At 53.9% G+C, this 19,001-nt stretch overlaps 1 protein-coding gene across 1 annotated transcript in view; it reads left to right on the forward strand.

The window, feature by feature from the left end:
• The first annotated feature begins 643 nt into the window (after positions 1–643).
• Positions 644–19,001, forward strand: part of Adamtsl2 (ADAMTS like 2) — a 32,345-nt gene continuing 13,987 nt past the window's right edge. The window contains exons 1-11 of the mRNA XM_051166348.1: positions 644–852; positions 2,564–2,654; positions 3,241–3,383; positions 4,028–4,103; positions 5,241–5,343; positions 5,999–6,144; positions 6,272–6,395; positions 9,240–9,320; positions 11,547–11,722; positions 15,887–16,235; positions 17,825–18,197. Coding sequence (XP_051022305.1) covers positions 2,565–2,654; positions 3,241–3,383; positions 4,028–4,103; positions 5,241–5,343; positions 5,999–6,144; positions 6,272–6,395; positions 9,240–9,320; positions 11,547–11,722; positions 15,887–16,235; positions 17,825–18,197 — 1,661 coding nt within the window. The 5' untranslated portion in view covers positions 644–852; position 2,564. The remainder of the gene's footprint in view (positions 853–2,563; positions 2,655–3,240; positions 3,384–4,027; positions 4,104–5,240; positions 5,344–5,998; positions 6,145–6,271; positions 6,396–9,239; positions 9,321–11,546; positions 11,723–15,886; positions 16,236–17,824; positions 18,198–19,001) is intronic.

Here is a 19,001-nt window from a genome sequence, read left to right on the forward strand (position 1 = left end):
GCTCCAGCTCAGAGAACGAGAGCCCTGGAGTCCAGCTTGCCAGCCAGTAGCTGCCCAGCTGGTGGGGGGTCCAGCCAAGCTGGTACCAAACATCTGCTGATCATCCCATGCCTTCCCTCAACCTGGTCCTCCTAGACGTCCGTCAGGTCAGCAGGCTGTAGCCATCTCTTCCTCTCTCTGGAGCCGTTGGTGTTGCTCTCCCAATGCCCCTCAGTTCCTCAGCTGTTTAGGTCTGTTTTCCAAGGAGGGAGGGTGGCCTGGACACATATACCATTCCAGACCTCTGTGTCTTCCCTGTGAACAGGAGCCGGAGGCCTGGACACCACATGGCTTCCAGCCCCCTCTGGAAACTGAAGTTACATGGGTGGGGCAGGGGGGGCTCCACTCCACCACAGCCAACCTCCCTCCGCATGATTCATTAGGGTCAGTCACTCTGGACCCGGGCAAACTAGTCTCAGGCTAACTCACTGCTCCTGGACTGTGGTGGCAGCCGCCAGCAGGCAGCTGGACAGCCTGGCCCCGCTCCAGAGGCGCAGAGCGGGTTAAAGTGTGCGCCCGGCCAGCCGCCAGCAGGCTGGGCGGGGGAGCAGCGGTGGGAAGTGTGAGTTCCTCCCCGTCTGCCTGACAGCTATAAAGGCAGCTGCGGCCACAGAGCAGCCACTGGGCTGAGCGCCCCTCCTGGGAACCCCCTCCCTTGAATGCTCTTTGAAGTGGGAGAGGGAGGCCGCTGGGGAAGCAGGACAGGAGACAGACAGAGCCCGCACATCTCTGCACTCACCTTCCTGCACCGTGCACCTGGCAGCTAGCTCTCACTCCTTTCTCGGGGAGGACAACCTGCTGACCCTGGGTGAGGTAGGCCACCACAGAATTGTCCCTGCTCGTGATTGTGGTCTCTGGGAGGTGTGAGGTGTAGCTCTTCCCTGGCCAGCCAGTTGTTCAGAGTGGGGCTGGGGGAATGTCCTAGTCCCTGGTGAGGGTGTGCAACCACAGAGAAAGAGGGAGCAACCTGCACCACACAGTGGCAGGGTGGCCCCCCCGAGGCGACAGCCTCCGGTACTAGCAGTTGCTCTCTGTGCTGCAAACCCACGCTGTGGGCCTGTTGAAGGTTTTGGACCCTAGGGAGAGATGGATCCTGTTTGAGCTGGACTTGGCTGGAATCCAGCAGTGTCTGAGAGCCTTAATGAAAACCAAATGTGAGGCTGACTGGGCACCTGTCTTTGGCAGCGGCAGGAACCATGGAAGCCACTGGGACTGTGTGGGATAGGGACTCTGGGCTGGGGTATTGATGAGGTAGAGATGGAGACGTGCAGGGGAGGTTCAGACAGATGGGGTAGGGGACGTGGTGGGCAGCCGCTGGGATAAAGGGGATTCATTTCAGGATCTCCATTATCATTGCAAGCCTGTGTGAGCACATCTGCTGTAAGGGTGTTGCTGGCCTCGCTTCCGCACACCTGTAGGTGCTTGGAGAAAGAAAGATGAAGAAAGAGGGAGGGAGGGAGAGAGAAGGACAGAAGGACAGTTGTCATCAAAGCTGCAAGGGTCCAGACAATCTCCAGACTTTCTTCCCCTGGGTGCTGTGTTGAGCCACTAAGTTTGCTCTGCGATGTGGGGGTAGTAGGCTGTCTTGCTGCACAGCTTATCCTAGGGCTTGGGATTTTAACCCATTGTCTAATTTACTGGCCGATGACACCCACCTGAAACAAACTCTGGATAGAGGTCATTAGCTTCCCTTCCTTCTGAGAGAGGGTTGGCGCTGAGGCTCATGGGAGCGGTTCTGAGAGGTGGGACATCAGGGCTGCAAGCTCTCTTTGATTTGATTTGATTCACCTTAACCCTTGGTGGGTGTTTGGTTTTGAGGGGCTGGTTTGTTGGGAGGGAGTCAGGAGCAGGGGTCCTGGGCCATTTACACACAGGCATAAGTTGTGTCTCCTTCTGCATTTCCCCCACTTCTCTCAAGAGAGAAGGGCCCAGACTCCTGAACTGTCCCCTGTCTGAGGCTCTGAAAGCATTCCTCTGAGAAGGGAAGGCTGCCATTGCCTGAGGACCATGGGGCAGGGGACAAGCGAAGGCGGGGAGGAAAAGGAAGGATCCCCTCCTATAGCTCATGAATTCTAGGGGGGGGGGGGTGCTCCTTCAGGTGACCAGCCAGTGTCAAGCAGGGAAAACTCCCAAGGTGCTCTGGACAAGGCAAGGGGCCGAGCCCTGTTCATATCTCTCTTTATAGTGACCTCTCTACAAGGCCGGGCCTCCCACCTCCTCTACCGTCTCTGTTCCCCACAGCCACCCTCCAGGGGCAAAGCCTGGCAGAAGTCCTCAGAAGAAGGGTGGCTCAGACTTGGCACTCATACCATCCCTTTATGCCTAAGCAGGGCAGACATCTGTAATCACTTACCAAACTGCTTGCTGAGCCCAGATGGATGGCTCAGTCTTTCTCAGATGGCAGCCGCTGCCATAGGATCCCAGATAACCTTACCACTAGGAGCACTGGGCAAACCCCCCGAGGGCTGAGGGCTCGTCTCCACAGCAGAGCCTCACCTGGGAGTGATGGGGTCTTGCTTTGCAGGATGGACGGCAGATGGCAGCATTCACACTGGGCTTGGCCATTGCTGGCCATGGCACTTGTGGCTGGGGGTACGGCATCTACTGAGGCCTCGGTGAGTAGTATGTAGCATGTCCCTGATGCATACCTCCTCTGGGTTGTCAGTCAGGTGGTGACCTCACTCTCAAGTGGGCTGACTTGGAAGTGTTGTGTAGTAGGGGTGGCCACATGGCCAAGGGTCCCGGTATTCTTTTTGGCTCCAGAAACTTGTTCAGAGAGCCGGTCAGACCAGCCCCTTCCTTCCCTGGCATTCTGACTGTCCTGGAGTCCCTGAGCAGCTAGCTGGAGAGTGAGGTGTGTCTGGTGTCTCTTTCAAGCGAGGGCCTTGAGGAAGGCACGTGGACAGGAGGTGTGTGTGGGGTGAGGCTGCAGATGCAGGTGAAGTGTGAGCTGTGAGGGAGAAAGCAAGACAGGTTAGACATGCTTCATGCACTGCCCAAATCCCAAGATGCTCAGGCCTGAAGATGGGGGCGGGGCACATGGGGTCACCAGGCTATCTTAGAGACTCCACCAGCAGCCCTACAGGAAGCTGCGCCATCTGCTTTCCCCTCAGCTGCTAGTGATGCCGTGTTTTCAGGAAGTAGGTTGCTTCTGTGTTGCGGTTGAGCCTTCTGCTCACTATTGGGGGGCTTTTCACCCAGGACAACAGCCCCACATCCAACAGCCTGGAGGGAGGTGCTGACGCCACTGCCTACTGGTGGGGGGAGTGGACCAAGTGGACAGCGTGTTCCCGAAGCTGTGGGGGTGGGGTGACGTCCCAGGAGCGCCACTGTCTGCAACAGAGGTGAGTTGGTTGAAACCCCAAGGTTTTGTCAGGAGGGGCAGCCTTGCCCGCGCTCTGGTGGCTTTTCTTCTAAGCTTGCATTTGATGTGCATGGGCCTCTCTTTCTATTGGCCTCCACTGAGCATGGGCCTTCTGACAGATTCTTGGTGACAGTGTTCTGGGGTGCCGGAGAGGGAGTGTCAGAAAGCGAGATCCGTTTTTTAGGGTCCCTTTACTTCTGAGGCATGAACCGAAGAAGCAGGAAAGAACACAGCACAGGCAGAGTGTTAAAAAGCCTTTGCTCTCAGAGGTACCTGGGTTCGAATCTCGCCTCTGCTACTTCTAAGCTGTGTGAACTTGGGTAGGTCACCTAACCTCTCTGAGCATCAATTTCCTCATCGGTGGCATCATGTGGAGAGGAGCCAGCTCATGTTTCTGGGCACACGTGACACCACATGAATTCGCATGTTAGCACAGGCCTCTGTAACATGGTTGCTCCTCGTTGGTTCTGTACAGTACAAGCTCTGTTGTTGAGAATATGGAGGGCCATCAGGTGCCATCCTAGTGAGTCAGGGAAGCTACTGGAAGCTAGGACATGGCAGAACAGGTGTCAGGACCTATGGCTGCCACTCCAGCCCTGGCTCAGTACCACATTTTCCCACCAGGAGGAAGTCTGTTCCGGGCGCAGGGAACAGGACCTGTGTGGGCACGTCCAAACGGTACCAGCTCTGCAGAGTGCAGGTAAGGCCAGCTGCCTGCAGCCCTGAGGCCCTGCTCTTGTCCCTGGACCACGGACATCCTGTGCTGGCACTGTCCTTTCAGGGAGAGGCCGGAGTAGGCTGGCTGATATCCAGGCTCATGCCTGAGTCCATCAGGCATTAGATGTTGCATACTCTGGCCCATGCATGCTGGGTGTGGTAGGACGCTTGGACTCCCACCTGGTCCTGGAACTTCAGAAGCTGGGGACTCCCACCGCAATCCCTCTCTGCCTTGGACATTTGCACACCAGGCAGCCACAACTGCTGTCCCCTCTTTCTACCCGTGAAGCAGTCTTGCTAGGCAGCCTCCCTGGGCCTCTCTTGCCCCAGCTCTCAGGTGGTGTGCCTTGGCTGGACAGCAAGGTGGCAGAGGCTTGGGGAGAAGCATTGATTCTGCATGGCTTGTGTGGCGCACTCTCTATGTGACCAAAGGCAACCCTGAAACCCAGCTGCCTTTCCAAGAGCCATCAGGGGGTGGTGGTGGTGGAGAGGCCAGCTCTCCCAGTCCTACTTGGCTTGCCTGGCTAAACTGCTAGAAGTCTGTCTTTGTGAACAAGTGGGGTTTGAGAGATGAAGGGAAGCTAGTAGATGCAGCTAGTCATGGTGTAGAATTCAGTGGACATCCACGAGTTCCTGAAGGGGACAGACTCTGGTTCAGTTTGGACTCCAGCTCTAGCATGGGGAATTGCCCCCTGCAAATTCAGGGTTCTTCTTTTATAGAGTTCCCCTCCTGATTTGGTTCCTGTGCGTAGCCATGAATGCACTGGATTAGCAGTAGGCACTCTGGGGATCTGTACGCATATATGGAGATGCTGACAAGGTCTGCCAGAGGATGGGGGTGTGTGTGGGTGGAGCCATCGCTGTCCCATCCGTTCCACAGCGTGGCTGAGAAGGTCAGAGGGATGCAGAGGCATATGCAGCGTATAACGGAGGCTGATGAGGCTGATACACAGGAGTACAGGAAGAACAGTCACAGCTCCATTCTGAGTAGCTGAAAATGACCGGGTAGAGTAAGGCCAGGAGCAGTGGGGGTTGGGCCCCCCCCCCCCCGCAGGGTCATCTGGTTGTAGCTGTTTCCTGCTCAGCCCCTCCTGGAGCCCCGCCTGCCTTCTTCTTTCAGGAGTGTCCACCGGAAGGGAGGAGCTTCCGTGAAGAGCAGTGTGTCTCCTTCAACTCCCGTGTGTATGACGGCCGTGCCTACCAGTGGAAGCCCCTTTACCCAGGTACCTGAGCCTCAGGAATAAGCTTGGTTGGTGGCGTGTAGGGAAACTGAGGCTTAGAGCTAGACCCTGTTGAAGGCTCTGGAGGTCATTTACAGAGCTCAGAGGAGACCCTACTTCTCTAGAAGAGGGTGTGGAGTTCTGTCCCCTCCCTCCCCCATGACCCATGACATCACCAGGGACAGATTATAGAGCTGAGTTTCCTGCAGGGCCGCCCGCCCTCAGAGGTCGGGACTCTCCTGCTGTCCTCAGGGCTTGGACAGGAACCAGACCAGACAACCCCAAACGGGGACTTGATAAGGTCCCATGGGACCAGGGGCATGTTTGCTCTTCCTGGCTCACCTTTCTACCCCCCTCCCTCTCCCCTCAGCCAGTGGAAGTGTTGAGGTGTTCAGTCCCTCTGTCATGGGAAACCCTTCTGTGGATGTCAAGTGTGATGCCTTCTCACAAGGAGGCAGAAGTTGGAACCCAGAGCTTGGACTGGGCCAGAAGACCAGTGTCTCACTTCATTTCTGCTACCAATACTTTGTCAATACTTTGTCAAGCTCCTTCTTTGCAAGGCTCAGTTTCCCCATCTATTTAACGGGAAGGGGCGCTATCTCAGTAGGAGGGGTGAGTCGAGCACACCCTCCCCTGAGACCCTCTGCTCATCCCCCAGATGACTATGTCCACATCTCCAGTAAGCCATGTGACCTGCACTGCACCACCGTGGACGGCCAGCGGCAGCTCATGGTGCCAGCTCGAGATGGCACTTCCTGCAAGCTCACCGACCTGAGAGGGGTTTGCGTGTCTGGAAAATGTGAGGTTGTTAAACATTGTACCAAAAGTATGGCTGTTCTCACTGTGCTGGCCACCCTGCCTGTCAGAGGCAGTGGCGCCCCTGTGCTAGCCACAGTGCCCTCTCAGCAGCCTCTCTCATTGCTTCTTGCAGCCCATTGGCTGTGATGGAGTGCTCTTCTCCACCCACACACTGGACAAGTGCGGTGTCTGCCAGGGGGATGGGAGCAGCTGTACCCACGTGACAGGCAACTACCGGAAGGGCAACAGTCATCTTGGTAAGGGCAGCTTGGGTGGGGGTATCCCTGCCCACCGCGTGCCAGGTAGGTGTCCAGGGTCAGCTGCTTCCTCTCGTGGGTTCTCTCATTCTCTGCCCAGGCCCAGGCAGAGGTGGCACCAAAAAAGAGCTCTTTACCTCACTTGTATACCAGAGGACACTTAGCCGGGGAATCTCATTCGACCTTTGAGGCAGCCTTTAGGGAAGGCTACATCCCAGGACAGGGGGGAGCTGAGCCACGAGTCATGGAGTGTGTAGACTGATTCTGGGCCATCCTGAGACTCCCCCTCTTGAGTGTTGTGTTTACTGACCCTGTGTTTGCCTCTGGCTCTGGCCTGACTCTCGTGTCCGGGATCTGTGCATGAGACAGATCTTTATGCCTCCTTGTGATGGTCAGTGCACAAGCAAATGCTTTGCTGGGTCCCAAGAAGTGTGTGTGGAGGCAAACTAAGTTATCACAGAGGAGGGCCACTTGATACCCACTTAGCAAGGAGAAACTGAGGTCTAGTGTGGAAATTCCTGCTCAAGTTCTTTCGGGGTGGGGGTGAAGGGAGTCCTTTTGAGACCACCGAAGGGCCCAGGAGGCCAGGAAGCCTTGGCTGCCCCCACATGAGGGGTGGTCACTGAGTCTCTGCAGAAGGCCACCAAGAACAAAGCACAGATACATGGCCTAGGGAGGAGATTAACACAGGAGGGTGGGCACAGGAGCTGCTTGTGTGTAGTGGGGTGAATCTGTATGCTAAGTGTCTCTCTTGTATGGTGGGTTTTGAGACCTGCTGAAGATGGGATGTGGTGAAGATGGGCTGTTTGTTTGTTCTTCCTCCCCGTTCCCTATTACCCCTGCCTGTACAACTTTCTGCTGGACTCAGGGCAGAGATGGAGATAGAGGTCAGAGGCCAGGAAATGCCTCTCCTGGAGAGCACTCAGCTCATGTCAGATGCCACAGGCTGTAGACAGGCTCTGTGCTGCTGGTGGAACTCCCTCTCGGGAGACTGGGGCTGACGTGAAAATGATCCCCCTAATTTGGCTGAGTGTTTCCCAACCAGGCACAGAGCCAGGTCTGTTCAGCATTAACTCATTCATATCTGGGACATTGCTATGAGGCCGTGGCTGCCACTATTGCCCAAACCTGCAGAGAGAACAAAGGTTTAAGGGGACCTATGATTCTATGGGCCTGGGTCCCAGCTGGAGCAGCCAGGCCCTGGGTCCTAGCTGTAGAGCCACATGTGTGCCCCGACAGGTCTGTGCTCCCCAGCCATGTCCCGAAGCTCACAGGGGTCAAGTGTTAACAGTGTTAACTGCTCAGGAGTCTTGTGAACCACTTGCTAATTTAAAAATTAAAAGCCAAGGGCTGGAGAGATGGCTCAGTGGTTAAGAGTACTGGCTGCTCTTCCAAATGACCCAGGTTCAAATCTCAGCACCTACATGGCAATTCACAACTGTCTGTAATTCTAGTTCCAGGGAATCTGACACCCTTACACTGACATACATGGAGGCAGAACACCAATACAGATAGAATAATAATAAGAAGAAAAAAAATAAGAAAAATTAAAAGCCAGGTATGTGGTGGTGCATGCCTGTAATCCCAACATGTGGGAGGCAGAGGCAGGAGAATCACTGCTGTGTTTTACATAGCAAATTCTAGGCCAGCCAGGCTCACATAGAGAGACCTTGTCTCAGCAAAATAACCAGTTAGGCCTCAATCAGTATCTTGTTGCCCGGCTCGGGCATCACGGGCCTCTTTCCTGCTTTCTGCCCAGGGCCACCACATGGGCATTTCTGTCCCCAGTTAAGTACAATGCGGCAGTGAGCACCACGTAAATAGTTCAATGCTACAGTTCAGAGCCCCTCACCCCTGGTTCCCAAGGAGCCAGATGTGAGACACTGTCAGGGCAGGCCCTTCAAGGACCTCTAAGGTGAGGGTGAGGTCAGGGCCAAGGCGGGGACATCTGGGCCTGGGTGGCTTGCGTGTGGACTCTGCGGCCTTCTACTGGAGAATTCAGGAAAGCACCATAGTCCCTGTAGTCCACTGTGTCACTTGGGGGCGGGTGCCAGGGAAGGCCATTGTTCTTGCTGGGAAAGGGCCCTGGAAGAGGGTCACCTTCCTAGGGTAACATGACACCGACTTTGCCAGTCCCTGTCCTTTTGAGACACTCTCCTCTGCAGGAGATGGCTCTGATCTTGTTGACTGTGTTTCCTGCTAGGGTCCCTGCCAGGCACTTTGTTCCCAGCCCCACTTTGCTCTCTTTTGTGTTTGGTGTTGTGTGGCTGCCTCCCCACCAGATCAAGGCCTGGATGATGGGGCCTGAGCTCAGGCATGTGGACAGTAGCCCTTGGAGGGTGGCCTTCTTCTATTTGAGGCTTTCTGTGTGGATGCATCAAGCCTCGACCATCAACAAGACGCTATCAGGAGATGGAGCGGCCAATAGTCATGACTACATAGTGCTGGTGTTGTGTTGTCTCTGGATGAGATGAGGAAAATTAAGTGACAAACCAGGGCATGACCCAAGTCTGTGGACGTCAGCCTGTTTAATGTCCCTGTGGTCCACTGTGTCCCTTTGGGGAGGGCAGGGCTGGGGCAGGCCAATGGCCTTGGTGGAGAAAGAATGTACTTGGGAAAGGGCCCCAGAAGAGGGTCAGCGTCCTCTGAAAGACATGAGGAGTTCGTCAGGGCTAGGTGAGACCACACATTTATGGCTGGGACAACCCCTAGGCAGGTGCCCCTTACTATCCAGAGCTCAGAGATGGCGCTGACACCCAGGAGTGGCTTTGCAGGGGAGAAATGGCAGCTCCCTCTATGCCCCGCCGTCCCTGGCTTTGCTCACAGATGTTCCTATGCCCACAGGTTACTCCTTGGTGACCCATATCCCTGCTGGTGCCCGAGACATCCAGGTTGTGGAGAGGAAGAAGTCAGCAGATGTGCTGGGTGCGTAGGTGGAGTTGAGGGGTGCGTGCATGGAGGGAGTAGGGCACCTGGCCTTTGGTCTCTTTTGTGGGTAGTGAGACAAGCCAGGTGGAAAGGAACAGCTGCAAAGCCAGCTGTTGGGGATGGGGACCTTGTCCTTAGAGGTGCTGGACAAGAGAGAGGGTGTGACATCAGACAGTGAATTCCCCATCACTAGAGGTGCTGGTCCAGAAAGGATTCAGGGAGCCAGAGGTAGGGTCTATTGGAGGAGTAAGTCACAGAGCGGAGAGAGACATGGTGGCCTCTCCAAGGTCATGAGCTGCTGAGGAAGGATTTGATCATGGGTCTATCTGTCGAATCAGGCTGACTATGCTCAGTTTCCTGTGGGAAGCGGCACACTACAGCGGAAGTGGCTGCTACCTCAGATATTCTGGAGATACTGCACAGTGGTGAGGCCCCCATGTTGGTGACAGTCTTTGGCTGGGTGGTGTGTGAAGCTGGTAGCTGAAACTCCATGTGGGCAGGTACCAGTAGCTCCGAGCCATTCTGTCCTCGGCTCTGTCCTATGTGGGATGGACCCAAGGTCCAAGCTGTCTTAAGGAGCAGTTCTCCAAAATGACAAGTCTTTCCTTCCCACACCTCAGGTAGGTGAGCACGACAGCTCAGAGCTCTGCTCTACGGATCCAGAAAAGGGGAAGGGTGTGTGCTGAACATCCTCAGGCTGAGCCCAATGTTGGGCTCTCCCGTCCTCTGCCAGGCTCCCAGGGCGTTTGCACATGGCTGGCCCCAGGCCCACACTGCTGGGGACATCTGTGGGCTGAGCACGGAGAGCCAGGCCTCCAGCCAGGCCGGTGGCTCTGCCGTCTGCTTGCTCACTAGGGCTGCAGGGAGGCCAGGAGACGTGTTTTCTGAGCTGGCTGCAAAGTTCTCATTCTTGAAGCAGACACTGGAAATACCAAGGGCTGGGAAAGCCGCAGGAAGGAAGGTCCTCGCTGTCAGGAAACAGGTTTTGGATGCATGCCTCAAGCTGAACCCTGGCCACAGATCTGGAAGCTGAGTCGGGACAACCAGGCCCCAGCTGGACTTGGACTTGACGCTATGTCCTGACGTTATTACGTTAAGGGTATTTTTCAGACACGTCCTGCTTGTTGCGTCTGTCTGATAATAAATTAATTGCCCCGGCTCCTCTGCTTGGATTGCATCAGGGCCTTTGGAAACTGCACTCGCTCCTCTGGCGGGCCAGTTCCTGGAACCGGCTTTAAGGACGCCCTCTAGAAGACAGAATGTCCCCCAGTGCTGAGACGGCCTCCTCCCTTTCTTCTCCAGCCCTCAACTGAGCTCAGAAAACTTTTACTTAGCCCCCTTAGCTTCAAGAGAGGCCAGCTTCCAGGCCAGTGTTTGGCCCCTGGGCAGCTGGGAAATGGGCTATTGGGGCGTTGTGAGCATACTCCCTTCTGATCGTGGCTTTCAGTTGCCTCCAGCCATGTCCTGCCTGAGGGAAATGGTGATAGCGTGTGTCTAGACTCTGGTCTTGCCTGATTGTGCTGCAAGCAGGTGTTAAGCCCAGCAGGACAGACATACTAATTGAGTGACTAATTGGGCACCCCTGAGTGCCATTCTTTCTAATAGGAAGACAAGACTGGACAGCTCGGGGTGGTCCCAGGGAAAGCCCTCTGGAGAACACTCCACACTGGCCAGGCCAGGCTATAGCGTCACTCACTGGGCACCCTGGATGAGGCACTGAGGTCTCTTTCTGGGAGAACTGAAGTTGGTATCACAACCAGGGTCACAGTCAGGTTGTACAGTCTAGTCTAGTATCTGGCTGGTACCTGTTGTTCATGGCCGCAGACCCTCCTGGTCCAGACTGACCGCTTGGCCATGGCTCTAGCTCGTTACCTGGCAATCCCTTTGGCCCATCCAAGGCAGCCAGAAGGGCAGGGCCAGCCTTCGCTGTTGGCTCTTCCAGCCACTCAGACTGGCCTGTGGTTGTTTGTTTTAGACTGATAGGAAAGTATGTTTGTGTCTCTTAGGCTCTCACTGGCCAGGGCCACATGCTGGCCCCAGGCACAGTGTCTGTCTGATTCCCTGTGACATTGAATTTCCTGTGTTAGGGTCATTACGGAGAGGGAGGGCGAGGCTGGCCACCATTCTTGGAGCCTGTGTGCTGGCTCCTCCCTGTGTCTCTCTCTCTCTCCTTTCTGCTCAGTCCATCTAGCCCATGTGACTCAGTGATTTTTGTTCTTTCAGCCCTTGCAGATGAAGCTGGCTTCTACTTCTTCAATGGCAACTACAAGGTGGACAGCCCCAAGAACTTCAACATCGCTGGTACAGTGGTCAAGTACCGCCGGCCCATGGATGTCTATGAGACTGGCATTGAGTACATTGTGGCACAGGGACCCACCAACCAGGGCCTGAATGTCATGGTGCGTGTGCCACAGGCTTCAGAGACAGTAGGGGTCGTGGGCTTCCCAGAATCAAGCTGCAGGTGGGGACTTGAGGGCTTGAACACACAGCCTTATTTTGCTGCAACCTAGGGTGGTTTTGTGTGTGTGTGTGTGTGTGTGTGTGTGTGTGTGTGTGTGTGTGTGTGTGTGTGTGGTGGGGTTGGGGGCGTTCATTCATTTAGCTACTCACTGATTGCTTTCTCATTCATTCATTCACTCACTCACTCATTCATTCATTCACTCATTCACTCACTCATTCATTCATTCATTCAGGACCTCTGTTCTGTGTCAGCCCAATGTGTGATCATCGGGAACCTTCTGGGAAGCTAAGGACAGGCAGCTGGATCCACTTCCCATGTTTCAGTTGGGTCTTTATGTCTTTCGGGTCTATATCGCCTCCACTGGTACAGCAATGCTGTTTGTTTGTGGCTCCTTCCTCTGCTGGATTCTCAGGGCTCTGAGCAGCAGGCGAGGCAGGGTTTGGATCTCTTGTGTAGCTAGTGTTTTTCCACTGCTGGCCTCAAGAAACACGAGCCACTGTAGCTTCTTACCTCAGATCCATGGCTACACAGGGTGAATGTCCCTGAAACCAGGGCCATCAAGAAGAGTGTTCTGACATGGCCTAAGACCTCCCATCTGTCTTTGGGACTTCTAGATGCCACCACAGTGGCCTCTGTAGCCTCATGTCACAGGAACAGAACCTAGAGAGGTTATGTAGTCATTTGCCTGTACGCTATGGGATAGCGAAGGCAGCTCTGTCTGGACATGGCTGCTCGTCGGCTTCCCTGTTGTGCTGGAGACATCCCTAGGACATGCAGACATTCCATGACACACTGCGAATCTCACCCGCACAGGCATCTCTGCTGCTCCTGGGGCAGACCGTGCAATCCGAGTGGGCCCATCCAGAGCCTACTCTACTGTGTTCCACACAGTGTAGGCAACATTTTAAGTTACCTGCTGTGCAGACTAGACATGTTACTGGGTGTAGATGAGCTACCTCAAGAATTCCTGCTCATGGTCGAGGCAGCAAGCTACAGTACCAGCATGCACAGTGTCCTATGCTATAGAATGGTCCTGCTGTTTTGAATTGCAGGGTGACTGGATCACAGCTGTGTACATGTGCTGTGATCTACACAGGTAGATGGGAACTACCCTTGGAGGAATAGAAGGAAACTATTTACCACATCTGAGCTAAAATGTGCTCAACCCAAGGCCATGTTAATGTGCTCTAGAAACATCATTGCATCTGTACGAACCTCAGTAAGGCTCACTGCTTGGTTGGGCTTACAGCACCCAGCAGTACCCTGGTGACAGATCGCTGGAGTCAGCTGTGGGACTGAGTGTGTGGCGTGTGCTTTCTGCTTTTGAGGTCATGATGCAGAGCACTGACATCTGTGATAGTCCAGGAGGCAGTGGCATTTCAGGTTTTCTTTCTTGGATATGTTGGGGGTATTCACTTAGCACTGTCTATAGAGGGCTGTGACCATCACTTATGCATTTGGGGATGAGGGACCCAGTGGACACTGTGCTGGCTACCCCTCTGGTCACTACTCATCCAAATGCTTGTATTGAGGATGACACTCAGTGGTGGTTAGGGTCCACAGTCAACAATGACAACTCAGACACCGCTCCAGAGTGTCCAAACTTGTCTGTAGGCAACAGGTGAGCTTATTAAACAGTTGTTGGTCCTTTAGGGGAGAAACTGTGGGTTCCTCTCTCAGTCAGTGCATTCCGCGTCTAGAAATTGGTTCAAGAAATGGAAGAAAGGGTCATAATCTGCCTCCTTCTCCTCCAGCTTGGCCTGTGCCAATCAAAAAGGACCTCTTTTGGCCCGTCCATCCATTCCCAAGGTGTGTGTGTGTGTGTTCTCTTCCGTTACCTGTGTCTGTGTCTTGTCACTCTTACTGACTGCCATTGAGATGTTGAGATGTTGAGTCTGCCTTGTGATTGGTGTGTGTGTGTGTGTGTGTGTGTGTGTGTGTGTGTGTGTGTGTGCATGTGTGTGTGTGTTTTCTCTTCTGTTACCTGTGTCTGTGTCTTGTCACTCTTACTGACTGCCATTGAGATGTTGAGGATGTTGAGTCTGCCTTGTGATTGGTGTGTGTGTGTGTATGTGCGTGTGTGTGTGTGTGTGTGTGTGTATGTGTGTGTGGTGTTTTCTCTTCTGTTACCTGTCTCTGTGTCTTGTCACTCTTACTGACTACCATTGAGATGCTGAGATGTTGAGTCTGCCTTGTGATTGGTGTGTGTGTGTGTGTGTGTGTGTGTGTGTGTGTGTGTGCATGTGTGTAACAGAAAGCAGGGGAAACAGGGAAGAGACCAAAAACTGCACTGGGAGGCCACAGAAAGACTCCAGACATTTTCCCCCCACCCCATTGGCCTTATTCTCTTGACATAGGGTCTCTCACTGAGCCTGAAGCTCACTGCTTCGGTTTGGCTGGCCAGCTAGCAAGCTCCAGGGATCTGCCTCTTTCTGAGCCCCAACAGTGGTGTTGCAGAAGTACCCAGCATTTACATGGGCATTGGGGTTTTGAATTCATGCCCTCATGCTTACCTACTGAGCCACCTACCCAGCTCCTCTGTTACTGTTCTTAGTTCAAGGCCTGCTCATATCTACAGCTGCTAGAGAGTCCAGAACTTGTCATCACCTCTTGCCCCCAGCTCTATCATGTTAGAGTGTCCCACGTTGTCCTTCTAAATGACATTGGTGTCACTTGGCCACCCCCTAGTGAACAGAACGTTCTGGGGCTCTCTGGTAGAAGTGGTCACTGAGTGAACTGCTTGCCCTGGAGTCACCCCTCTTGCATCTTCACTCAGTGTGGGCCTCACCCACTCCACCCTGCCTGTTAGCAGGGCAGCATACTATTCCACAGCCAATGGTGCTCCTAGGGCCTGTGATGGTGCCGAAGGCCCAGGGCCATCTATTCTTCATTCTCTAGGACCTTCCTTGGTGGCTGAATGACATGACTTTATGAGAGCCATTGCTTTTGTGGACAGGAGAGGAGACCAGATAAGGCCCAGAGAAAGGCCAAGGTTAGGAAGGGATGTTTTCCACACCATCTTTCCTAGGGCAGCATTAGCTGTTGAGGGAAGAACAGTCCCTTTCCAGTTCTAGACCATGCAGAACAATTGAAATTTCACCATTTCCAAGCATCTTGACCCAGATCTCTCTGTGCAGTGGGTCCCACTGGCCCAGCCTGCCTCTCTCTGGTGCAGCAGACCCAGCAGGGTGAGCAGCTGACTGGGTTCATTCTTTCTGTCCTCCACCCTTTCTGCCCTGAAGCTTAAGGCCTCAAAGTTCCTTTCTTTCTTTCTTTCTTTCTTTCTTTCTTTCTTTCTTTCTTTCTTTCTTTCTTTCTTTTTCTCTTGACCACACCCACAGCCATCTGGTTAGCCTGAAGTGATGTTGACTCTCTTTGCCATCTTGTTCCAGTGAAGTGCCTTTCATAGTCCCTGCTCCTGTCCCTAGCCACCCTTGAGATGTCATTCCAGTGGTGGTCATCCTCCCCTTGGTGTCTTGCTATGGCTTGTCTTGGCACTGCTTAGCTTCCTGTGGTTTGTTCATTGCCACTTTTCCAGGGCCTTGGTGTGCTCTGTGCTCCAGCCAGGCAGGTCTATGGCCCCGTGAGCAGTTAATCCTCCTGCCAAATCCACTACTGTCAGCTTCCAGATCTCAGGGTGGTGACTCTGAACAAAGCCTTTGAAGTCTGTCTAAAGGAGAGGTCACACTGGGCTTGTGGTCTCTGCAGAGGCCCAGGAGCTCTGTGACCAGCCGGCCTGTCAGTGCTGTCCTGAATGGAGGCATGGTCTGGGCTTTAGTTCTTTATCGGCTGCCCTAGAAGTCCAGGGTAGATGCAATGAGACCAGTGCTGTTAGGATTTCTGGCCTGCAATGGAAGTGACATGCAGTGCATTCCCTATTCTGTGCCCCAAGGTGACCGGCCCCTCTACCCCTTTTGGTGTGCCTCATTCACAAGGCCTGGGCATGGCTGTCCTAGTACATTTGCATGAACCCACAGTCTTGGATCAAGTGTGATTCTCTGGGAAGATGCTACTGTCACCAGGGTCGCTTGGTCTCAAGGGGCCTTTGGTGCTAAGTAGGAGTGAGGGAAGAAGCCTGGTCTCACTTCCTTTTCCTTCCCAGGTGTGGAACCAGAATGGCAAAAGCCCCTCCATCACCTTCGAGTACACATTGCTGCAGCCACCACACATGCACCACCTGCAGCCTGTCTATTATAGCTTCTCCGAACCAGCCTCTGAGAGCACAGAGAGGCAGGAGCTGGACCGTGCCAGACTGCTGGGCTTCATGCAGCACAACGGCTCACTCTACCGCCAGACCTCCTCAGAGAGGCTGGGCCTGAACCACCAGCTGTTTCAGCCTCCATCCTCTGAGGTGGGGCTAGGACCGAGCAGAGGCCAGGAGACCAACGAGGTGTGCAAGCGAGCCAGCGGTGGGCTCTGTGAGGGACCTCCCAGGGGCAAAGGCTTCCAAGGTGAGAAAGAGGAATAGCGGGTATGGGAAAGGTTCTGCCTCCTCAGGGGCAGAGGACTGAGGTGAGAAGTGTTGGTCTCTTTGATGTCTGCAGAAGAGGCTAAGGAGAACATCCAGCTGCTTGCACGTTCTCTCTGGGCAGGCACAGTGTTAAGTCTGAGGTATACAGTCATAGCTCAATATCTGCTCATTGATTATAGAATCCTCTTGCACAGTAAAATTCTCAGCTCTTAAGTCCCTGTATACAGTGCTTTGCTTGCATAGAACCTAAGCATCTTCCATGTACCATGAATCATTACCGCTGTACTAGACTAGCGCATGTGCTGTGGGTAGCAATGGTATTAAGTCTAGCAAGATGACACATGACAGGACCTTGCTGCTGTGACAGATACCTGACAGAAGCTCACAATTCCAGGAGATAGAGTCCACCATGGCTGCAAGAGCTTGAGGCAGCTGGTTACACTGCATCTGCAGTCAGGAAGCAGAGAGAGATGGAAGCTGGTGTTCACTGTCTCCTTTCACATGGGATGGTGCTGCCCACAGCTCTGGCAGGTCTTCCCTCCTCAAGAGACTTAATCTAGATAATACTTCACAGACAAGTGCAGACTCCTGTCTCCTTGGTGTCTCTAGACCCTGTCAAGTCAACAATGAATATTAATTGTCAAAATCAGCTTAACATAGATGCAATTCTTCCTCCTCCTCTCCCTCCTCTTCCTCCTCCTCTCCCCCTCCTCCTCTCCTCCTCCCTACTCCTCCCTCTTCTTCCTCCTCCTCTTTTTCCTTCTCTTCCTCCTGTAAGACAGGATCTCACTGGAAATTGTTAGGTAGATCAGGCTGGTGTCAAATTCATAGAGATCCATCTGCCTCTGCCTCTGCCTCTGCCTCTGCCTCTGCCACCCCAGTGCTGGGATTACAATTGTGTGCCACCAGATCCGGCCAGTATGGAATTCTTTTTCAAAAATTTTTGATCCTTCGCTCTATGACTCTTAGGATGTAGACCCCACATTTGTAGAGGGCAAACCATCTATAACTGTCTGAGTCTGATGGAAGAGACAGGCTTAGAGAGAGGAGGGGCTCTGCCGACTCTTCCACTGGGTAGAACTGGAAGCCAAAGGCAGCTGGTCTGCCCCATGGCTCACTTGGATAGCATCAGGGCCCAGGAAATGGATGCAGCTGGTGGCTGTGCTGACTCTCACATGCTTCCCTCCTATGCTGTACTTCTTAACGTTTGTGTCTGTGCTCGCTCTTCCTAGCCAGACACTAGTCATTTAAGAGTCACCTTAAATCCACGTTAGATCATTTCATGAGTCTATAGAGATCCTCTTATGAATCAGCTCTTATGCTGGGCTTTCCAGCTGAGCCTGGTCTCCGGGGACAACCGCCTAACCATGGGCCGTGGCTGTTCAGTTTCCTATCACTTGGTGATGTTGGCCAACTGTGTCTGATGGAGTAGAGCCTGGGGGGCTTCTGTTTTTCCCCCTCATCCCCATTACATAACTCACCTGCCACACACAGGAATCTGGAGGAGGAGGGGCAGCAAAGAGCAACACAATAGCAGCCCCAGCTGCTTACATACCTGTCTCTCTGCAGAGCACAATGCCACTGGGATAGCTCTCTCAGGGGACAAGGATGACCAGGAGGTCGATGCACGTTTCACCTCCCAGGAGCTTCTCTCAGCCAACGCCATCTCCGATCAGCTCTTGGGCACCGGCTCTGACTCAGAAGAGTTCTCTCTCAATGAGACCATGAACAGCATCTTTGCCCAGGGCGCCCCCAGAAGCTCCCCAGCTGAGAGCCTCTATGTGGATTATGAGGAAACCGAGGGGCCTGCTGCCTACTTGATCAACGGGTCTTACCTGGGGCTGAGCGGCGACAGGATCAACAATACATCCTCTGAGGCCCCATTCCCCAACACCAGTGCCAGCCTCCCCACCTTCGCTGGGAACAGGACTCACAAGGCTAGGTAAGAGGCACTTCTTCCTTGCCCTATTTTAGTGCCCTATGGAGTAGGGGGTCATTACAGGGGCATCTGGGCAGAAGGGCCAGGGACCTAGAGGTAAGTAGGAGAGAGTAAAAGAATCTGACACGAGGTTAGAAGCCTAAACTGTAACATGTCTTTCTGAAAGACAGGCTCATGGGTCTAGGTGTCCCCAGCTAGAATTGCTTCAGCTCATATTGCTGACCCTGAGTTGAAGCATGCTGAAGGTTTGTTGCTAACAGCCTCCTGATGCTGGCATGGACTCAGCACTTTATATGCATAGATTAGAGAGCTATCGCAACTACCCATGGCGTTAGGCTCCTGGGAAGGAACTCAGAACAGGGAAGCCATGTTCGGCTCACAGAGCCTAAGGAATTGGGATCCGGGGCTCTGTGTCTGAACAGCCTTTGAGACATGGCTATTAGGCTCAAGACGGACTCTGCATGCAGCCCCTCAGGTGAATGTGGAGTCAACCCAAGCAAAGAGAAGATGATAGCAGAATCTGAGGCTCCTCCTGTGACAGGGAGACCCTGAATCAAAGCAAGAAGAAGGAGCTATTAGTGTAGTGGGCCAGGGTTACAGCTGCTGTGGCCAGGATGCCTAGCAAATCAGGGCTGGGACACCTGCTAGGAGAGTGAGCCTGGAGAGACACAAAGAGGAGGGTTCAAGGATGCCTGGACAGCCAGGGCTAGGCTGCAGGGGCCTGAGGCCTCAGCCTGTCTGGGCTAGTGTTGTTTGGGTTTGGGTGACCCTGGCCCTTCCATGCCTCTACCTCCTCCCATGGAGAAC

The sequence above is a fragment of the Acomys russatus genome, chromosome 24 (genome assembly GCF_903995435.1).
Source record: "Acomys russatus chromosome 24, mAcoRus1.1, whole genome shotgun sequence".
Taxonomy (NCBI): Eukaryota; Metazoa; Chordata; class Mammalia; order Rodentia; family Muridae; genus Acomys; species Acomys russatus.